The sequence below is a fragment of the Oncorhynchus mykiss genome, chromosome 8 (genome assembly GCF_057628025.1).
Source record: "Oncorhynchus mykiss isolate SJ-2025 chromosome 8, ASM5762802v1, whole genome shotgun sequence".
In the NCBI taxonomy this organism is placed as follows: domain Eukaryota; kingdom Metazoa; phylum Chordata; class Actinopteri; order Salmoniformes; family Salmonidae; genus Oncorhynchus; species Oncorhynchus mykiss.
In genome coordinates, this window is record NC_143029.1 from 56,790,104 (window position 1) to 56,799,233 (window position 9,130).

Genomic DNA, 9,130 nt, shown 5'->3' on the forward strand with positions numbered 1-9,130 from the left:
TAGCTACATTTACATATTTCCGTCAGTTAACGTCTACTCTGTGAAGTGCGCGTGTGCAATAACTCAATTTGCCTTTACACTCTTTCTAAACAACGCACTTTAACACCTTGACATAAGGGAAATTATACAAAACCCAGATACTAGTTTGGGGAACAGATAACTTTATTGAGATTAAATGTTTTATCGATGAGATAATTTAGTAGAATGTCTTCTCCCACTGCCGGCAACCGGGCTTCCTCTCACTACCACATTTGATAGTGAGTGGAAACGCCAAGTGGATGCTTCACATTTATACATCCGGTGAAATATTTCTCATAGTTCTATCTGTGCGCATACTCCGGTCGTCAAATGGGGACCACTGAGGTATAGATTGGGACGCAACTACTCCCTTATCTTTCTGCCTTTGGGACAACGACTCCCAATGTTAGGGCGGAGACATCAGCATCTCGTCATTATATACAGATTTCTGTTTATTTTTTTGCATGGCCCGATGCCCCGGTTGGGTGAAGATTTCGCTTAATGAACAATATAATGGTCTAAAATAATTCAACTCCACTCACCCGGGACAACAGGCCATGAAAAACGAGCTCTCCCTCTGCGTTGTAGAGAACTGACCACAGTGTAGCAACCAATGATTTATTTGTACACACTAGACCTGCCCCCCCCCCCCCCCCCCAGACACCTTAATGCATACTTTTAAATTATATTATGTGAGCTAAACAAAAAAAATATACAACATTTATCTTAATGTATAGTTTGTATAGATTACTAATGTTACGGTCCCCACTACAACAAATAAATAATGTCATATATTTAATTTGGTCTTTTAAACATTTAATTGATGCAATAATTCCATTCATTCCTTTGGGGGACTGCTCCTACTGGGGAGTGCCAATATATGGCATTAACAATCCAGGGTTTATACACATTACTGGTGGCAACGAACTGGGAGTGGATGAGGCTAAAGAGTTTATTCTCTACTCAGGCAAATACATTTTCAGGACACTACACTAGCTAGATTACTACACACATGCAAAGATGTGTATTTATTCTGGGTGATATGTATCATGCATTAGAAATGCACACAAAATAATGTACCAATTATCTTTTATTAATTTCTCTCATACATTGCCAGCATATTTTATGCAGTCAAACAACCAGGTGGTCATTTACATCCAGCCCTTTATCTTTGCTAAACCAGTGTTTTAGAAGTAAAGATTATGACATTTTATTCAGTAAGCGTGAGCCTTGAACCATTTCCGTCAACTTGAGGACAGGACAATGTCAGATCAACTATCTTACTTTTGCTGATCCATATTCAACTAACTGTGGACTAGATGACAATACCAAAGCCTCAAGAAAATGCAGGGCAAATCAATAGAGACAAAATTGAGATAAAGTAGATGAGGACTAGACAGCAAACTGAAGATGCAAAAAAAAAATAAAAATAGGACTGCTTATTATCATTATGTACCACTAGTTTCTACTATTGAGTTGTTCTTTTGCCATGAGAATTATATCCGGTTTCATATCTGGTGCTTAGACTTGTGTTGAACTTCTTCCCAGTCCAACCAAGACATTTGGTCGTACTACCAAAACGGAACATTTTCAAAGCAAACATAACATTTCTTTCAATATACTAAATTGTATAGTTCATATTACACAAAAATTATAATAAAGTGGTGGCAAATAAGACTTCCAAAAAGGACAACCGAAAACAGAAACAAAGCTCATGATTCCACAAGATGGTCAACTTGCCTGAGATTGACAGAACACATGACCTTATTATTTCAGAAAACCCACTACTGGAATGCAGCTTATGGCTTTTGTGTGCTGTAAAGTGTTCACCTTTATCATTTAAGGCACAAGGAAGGAATGACTTGATAGAGCTTGCCAAAAGTAACCAGCAAGACAAATAATATAGAAAAGGCCAAATAAAAGACAAATTAAGAACAAAAAGTCACAAAAAGTGCAAGATAGTGGCTCATCCTCCTTGGCCTAGCTTTGTGTAGCTTAAGAAGACTGAGAATGTTGAGTGAAGGATAATGGGATGTCACAGATCAGAGACAAGAGGTGTTTCTTGGTTGGCCAGATACTGAGTGGAATGGATGGGTTGGACATGTCATCCTACATGCCCATCCGAATGCTCTGAATGATCTGGAAGATAGCTGTGGAGAGAAATTGAAATGTTAAGAAAATAAATCACTGGAGTTCATGGTCAAATAAACTTGTAGAGTCAAAGAATCTCTTGAATGACACTGGAAAACCCTGACCTGGAAAAAAAGCATTTTAATGGGTTTTAATTCACTGATGACAGCAGTCGTTATTGAAGCTCAGAACACAGCTGGGAACTGACCAGAATGTTCCGCCAGAATTGTCTACGTCACCCATTTTCTTATTTTTTTTCTAATTTGCCAGTGTGACTATATCCCTCCTTTCCTGCAAGGTATTAATTTAGATTTCCAAGGTGACTAATGTAATTGCTCAATTATGTTCTGATGGAATCTCTGAAAGGGTTGCCAAACCCACTGACTACTAAAAGCTTGGATTGGACAAACAGTGGGAGGTAGTAAAGCAAAATGTCAAACCAGACCACACAGAAACAGAACAAACAGATTATCTGACCCAGGAAAAAAGAGAAACAGTCTTCAACAGTTAGCTGGCGGAGGTCCTAGAACACTTATCAAAACTTGTGTCCTTCCCCATTATTAGCGGAGGTGGGCAACAAGCACATTGATATTGCCTGTTAAAGGCAACATTGACAAAAAGATGTGTAAAATGGCAGACAAAACCCTAAGGCTGTTACAAGAGACTAACCTCAAGGGACCCCCTCAAGAGACCACTTCTTGGTTTAAATACTGCAAAAACTTTGTACGGTAAAGTTATGAAATCTGTTTTTAGACTCAGGTTTCGCCATCAGCTTGAAGATGGTGTCACCTTTTTGGTCAGTCTTACTCTTAGCGGAGGGGGCAGAGCTGAGGGATGGTCCGACAGTGAGAAGCGGGCCCTCCGATGCTCTCCCTCCGCTGAGACTGACCATCAGATGCTGGCACAGTCAGTCCAGTAAAATAAAGAAAGCACATTATTTCAATTTATGCACACTCAGCTGTGCCTCACAAGTAATACAACAAATGATCCTATACCTCAAGTTGAAATACAATTTTTTTAATTATTTGAGAAGAATTCAAGCATAGCCAATAATGTATTGGGCATATAGCCGCAAACAACCTCATTGCTACATAACTGTTTTTAATAGGTTACTGTTACATAGGCTTATGTGTTTAAGTCATGTGTTAAAAAAAAAAAAAAAAAATTGTAAAAAAATTCTGAGCGGTAGATCTCTACCTTCATTTTGACTCAGAAAGTTATCTAATCTCAGAAAGGTTTGGGGACTACAAGGATCAGATAGGTAAGCAATATGGTTTCATCTGGCCTTATGACAAGCTCAGTAAAATGTTGGATACACCCATCCAATCCTTTTAGATCAACAAATGTGTCTAGGACATGGGATGGGCAAATGGCAGCCCACGGTGCAATTTCAAATTTGGTTGTGCATCAGCAGTTTCTCTCTTGTTTAGTCAGTCACTGATAAGTCAGTCAATTAGCCCATGTCAGCTACATTTTTTTTAGATTGCCAAGTTAGTTTTGAACCAGCTATCTATACTTGTTATCGTGGTCGAATTACTGGCAGGTCCTCATTGATTTTGTTAGTCAGTCTCGCTCAGATATCATATTAAAAACATCTCTCCACCCTATGGCAAAATGTGTAGAATTGCAGCATAGATTATTTAAAACTTCAATTTTCTCTACACCCCAAATTCCTCTCCTCTGTCAAGAGAGGGGAGCCATTCAAATGTTTTGCTTGCAATGTGGGACAGGGGGAGAATATGGGGATCAATTTCAGAGCTGTTCATTGTCACTGGCAAATTAGTAAAAGTCAACACAACTCACCTGATCCACACACAACAAAGATGAAGAGCGCCAACAGCCAGGGTCCCACGGCTACCTTATCATCCTGAGGGTTTCTCTGTGGAACCAAATACAGTACACGTCATGCTATCGTGTCAAAAGTAATCATTACAAAAAAGTTTTGAAACTGCTGTAAAAGTGCAGTAACTGCAGACGACTGTGGTATTTTGGACGTAGTAACTGCAGTTGTACTACACTGTAACACTTACACTACAAAATGACTGTATTAAAAATATATATTTGCAGCATACTGCTGTTAAACTGCACTTTGACTGCAGTCACTCTACTGTATCATATTGGTCAAACATGCATACCTCTAAAAACCGTAATCAGAAACATACAGCGGTTTATATAAAATGTAACTCAACTTGGCATGATGTAAAAATGTACTTTCATGGATACTATTAACGTTACAGCTGACCAAAGATTGACAGCATGAGCTGTTGGCACCTAGGCTAGAAACATTGATATATGTGAATATAAAAATAAAAAGCTAGCAAACAATCAGACAATTAAGCGTTTGCCTTTGACTAATTTACGCAGCGTTAACATATTCCTTATCTCGTTCGCAAACCGAAATAAATAAATAAATAGTAAAAAAATGTTACCGTGGATTTGGATACGTTGCCTCTTTGCGTGATATTCTTGCTGTGTTTTTCGTTGGCCATACGAATCCTCTGTTTGGCGACCATCTTCCAAATAAGTAGGTTATTAATTATTTTTACAATAAGTTGGGAATGTGAGTGATATGGTTAATATGCCTCACTTATGTACTGCTGGCTCTAGTCTAGAGTGCCCACTTTTTAAAAAGGAAGAATAATAGCAGCGCAAATGTCTACGTATACAAATCTTAACCCCGCCCACACAGGAAGACCGCATTTCGAACTTGCAATGCTTATTTGGTATATCTTTCCGCCGCCCACTGTGTGGCAATATAGTTCTTCCCACTTCGATCATTCTACAGTAGCATTTACAATACCGCCTTTGCTCGTGCAGTTTCGGTCCTTGTGTTTATGTATAATTCCTATTTCCTTGACCAAGTTCACAATCCTAGTTCTTCAACTATTTCGACTCTGATGTAGTAAAAGCAAACCTAATGCACTTGACTTGGATGGTATTTGGCATTTTATTAGGATCCCATTAGCTGTTGCAAAAGCAGCAGCTACTCTTTCCGGGGACATATAAAACATTACATAATAAAGAACATTATTAGACAAGAACAACTCAAGGACAGAACTACATCAACTAAAAAACAAGGCACACGTAGCCTACATATCAATTCCAATACATACACACAAACTATCTAGGTCAAATAGGGGAGAGGTGTTGTGCCTTGAGGTGTTGCTTAATCTGTTTTTTGAAACCAGGTTTGCTGTTCATTTGAGCAATGCATTGACAATTACATTTTAATTTCAGATTTCAGTACTGTCTTTTATTATTGTATAGGGGGGGTGGGGGGGGGGGGGGGGGGGGGGTGTAAGGGAGGTTAATGATCCCCAAATCAACAATGATCAGAATGTACAAATATACTGAACAAAAATATAAAGTGTTGGTCCCATGTCTCATGAGCTGAAATCAAATATCCCAGAATTTGTGCACACTGTAAGAATATTTTGAGGATAAATACACAACGCAGAGGAAGTGAGGTCAATAGAGTACTAATGATCAATGGAAATAGTGTTTTTTTCTGTAATATCAATGGGTCAGAGACATGTGAGTAATTTCAGAACGGGACTCATAGCTACATGGCAAGTTCTCATTGGTCCAAATTGTTTATACATTGAACCTGAAATAGGATACTTGTTATTTGGCCACTGGCCCAGTTTTATTGCAAGGAATTGTAATTGGTCAACCACAGGCTATGGCTGGGTTATAAAACTACATCCTGTTCCTTTGTTCTGTGGAGAGAGTCACTGAGGACAGGGGAGCATGAACATCTACTGCCCTGCATGATTTGTTCTCTTTGAATAAACCTATTTTCCTTTGCTTTGGTGTCTCTGTTATTGAAGAATAACATCAACTGCTAACAACACCCACAAAAAGCAAATTTCTCTCAAATTGTGTGCACAAATTTGTCTACATCCCTGTTCGTGAACATTTCTTCTTCTGCCAAGATCATCCAACCACCTGACAGGTGTGGCATATCTAGAAGCTGATTAAACAGCATGATCGTCACACAGGTGCATCTTGTGCTCAGGATAATAAAAGCACACTCTAAAATATGCAGTTTTGTCACACAACACAATGCCTCAGACGTCTCAATTTTTGAGGGAGCATGCAATTGGCATGCTGACTGCAGGATTGTCCACCAGAGCTATTTTTTAATGTTATTTTTTTATTTCACCTTTATTTAACCAGGTAGGCAAGTTGAGAACAAGTACTCATTTACAATTGCGACCTGGTCAAGATAAAGCAAAGCAGTTCGACACATACAACAACACAGAGTTACACATGGAGTAAAACAAACATACAGTCAATAATACAGTAGAAAAATGAGTCTATATACAATGTGAGCAAATGAGGTGAGATAAGGGAGGTAAAGGCAAAAGAAGGCCATGGTGGCGAAGTAAATACAATAGGGCAAGTAAAACATTGGAAGAATGTGCACAGTAGAGATAGAAATAATGGTGTACAAAGGAGCTAAATAAATACAGTAGGGGAAGAGGTAGTTGTTTGGGCTAAATTATAGATGGGCAATGTACAGGTGCAGTAATCTGTGAGCTGCTCTGACAGCTGGTGCTTAAAGCTAGTGAGGGAGATAAGTGTTTCCAGTTTCAGAGATTTTTGTAGTTCGTTACAGTCATTGGCAGCAGAGAACTGGAAGGAGAGGCGGCCAAAGGAAGAATTGGTTTTGGGGGTGACCAGAGAGATATACCTGCTGGAGCGCGTGCTACAGTTGGGTGCTTCTATGGTGACCAGCAAGCTGAGATAAGGGGGGACATTACCTAGCAGGGTCTTGTAGGTGACCTGGAGCCAGTGGGTTTGGCGACGAGTATGAAGCGAGGGCCAGTCAACGAGAGCATACAGGTCGCATTGGTGTGTAGTACACTGCTCAAAAAAATAAAGGGAACACTAAAATAACACATCCTAGATCTGAATGAATGAAATATTCTTATTAAATAATTTTTTCTATACATAGTTGAATGTGCTGACAACAAAATCACACAAAAATTATCAATGGAAATCAAATTTATCAACTCATGGAGGTCTGGATTTGGAGTCACACTCAAAATTAAAGTGGAAAACCACACTACAGGCTGATCCAACTTTGATGTAATGTCCTTAAAACAAATCAAAATGAGGCTCAGTAGTGTGTGTGGCCTCCACGTGCCTGTATGACCTCCCTACGACGTCTGGGCATGCTCCTGATGAGGTGGTGGATGGTCTCCTGAGGGATCTCCTCCCAGACCTGGACTAAAGCATCCGCCAACTCCTGGACAGTCTGTGGTGCAATGTGGCGTTGGTGGATGGAGCGAGACATGATGTCCCAGATGTGCTCAATTGGTTCTAGGTCTGGGGAACGGGCGGGCCAGTCCATAGCATCAATGCCTTCCTCTTGCAGGAACTCCTGACACACTCCAGCCACATGAGGTCTAGCATTGTCTTGCATTAGGAGGAACCCAGGGCCAACCGCACCAGCATATGGTCTCACAAGGGGTCTGAGGATCTCATCTCGGTACCTAATGGCAGTCAGGCTACCTCTGGCGAGCACACGGAGGTCTGTGCGGCCCCCCAAAGAAATGCCACCCCACACCATGATTGACCCACCGCCAAACCGGTCATGCTGGAGGATGTTGCAGGCAGCAGAACGTTCTCCACGGCGTCTCCAGACTCTGTCACGTCTGTCACATGTGCTCTGTGTGATCCTGCTTTCATCTGTGAAGAGCACAGGGCACCAGTGGCGAATTTGCCAATCTTGGTGTTCTCTGGCAAATGAAAAATGTCCTGCACGGTGTTGGGCTGTAAGCACAACCCCCACCTGTGGACGTCGGGCCCTCATACCACCCTCATGGAGTCTGTTTCTGACCGTTTGAGCAGACACATGCACATTTGTGGCCTGCTGGAGGTCATTTTGCAGGGCTCTGGCAGTGCTCCTCCTTGCACAAAGGCGGAGGTAGCGGTCCTGCTGCTGGGTTGTTGCCCTCCTACGGCCTCCTCCACGTCTCCTGATGTACTGGCCTGTCTCCTGGTAGCGCTCTGGACACTACGCTGACAGACACAGCAAACCTTCTTGCCACAGCTCGCATTGATGTGCCATCCTGGATGAGCTGCACTACCTGAGCCACTTGTGTGCGTTGTAGACTCCGTCTCATGCAACCACTAGAGTGAAAGCACCGCCAGCATTCAAAAGTGACCAAAACATCAGCCAGGAAGCATAGGAACTGAGAAGTGGTCTGTGGTCCCCACCTGCAGAACCACTCCTTTATTCGGGGTGTCTTGCTAATTGCCTATAATTTCCACCTGTTGTCTATTCCATTTGCACAACAGCATGTGAAATGTATTATCAATCAGTGTTGCTTCCTAAGTGGACAGTTTGATTTCACAGAAGTGTGATTGACTTGGAGATACATTGTGTTGTTTAAGTGTTCCCTTTATTTTTTAGAGCAGTGTATATGGGGTTTTGGTGACAAAACAGATGGCACTGTGATAGACTGCATCCAATTTATTGAGTAGGGTATTGGAGGCTATTTTGTAAATGACATCGCCGAAGTCGAGGATCGGTAGGATGGTCAGTTTTACAACGGTATGTTTGGCAGCATGAGTGAAGGATGCTTTGTTGCAAAATAGGAAGCCAATTCTAGATTTAACTTTGAGGTGTTTGATGTGAGTCTAGAAGGAGAGTTTACAGTTTAACCAGACACCTAGGTATTTGTAGTTGTCCACATATTCTAAGTCAGAACCGTCCAGAGTAGTGATGTTGGACGGGCGGGCAGGTGCAGGCAGCGATCGGTTGAAGAGCATGCATTTAGTTTTACTTTATTTAAGAGCAATTGGAGGCCACGGAAGGAGAGTTGTATGGCATTGAAGCTTGCCTGGAGGGTTGTGTCCAAAGAAGGGCCAGAAGTATACAGAATGGTGTTGTCTACGTAGAGGTGGATCAGAGACTCACCAGCAGCAAGAGCGACATCATTGATGTATACAGAGAAGAGAGTCGGTTAAA

At 41.3% G+C, this 9,130-nt stretch overlaps 1 protein-coding gene across 1 annotated transcript; it reads right to left on the reverse strand.

The window, feature by feature from the left end:
- Window positions 1-1,090: 1,090 nt before the first annotated feature.
- Window positions 1,091-4,857, reverse strand: LOC110530150 (stress-associated endoplasmic reticulum protein 1). Its single transcript, XM_021613000.3, has 3 exons — window positions 4,578-4,857; window positions 3,952-4,027; window positions 1,091-2,168 (listed from the first exon to the last, which is right to left on the reverse strand). Exons 1-3 carry the CDS (start codon window positions 4,659-4,661, stop codon window positions 2,128-2,130), a joined length of 201 nt encoding a protein of 66 aa, XP_021468675.1. The 5' UTR covers window positions 4,662-4,857; the 3' UTR covers window positions 1,091-2,127.
- Window positions 4,858-9,130: the final 4,273 nt, after the last annotated feature.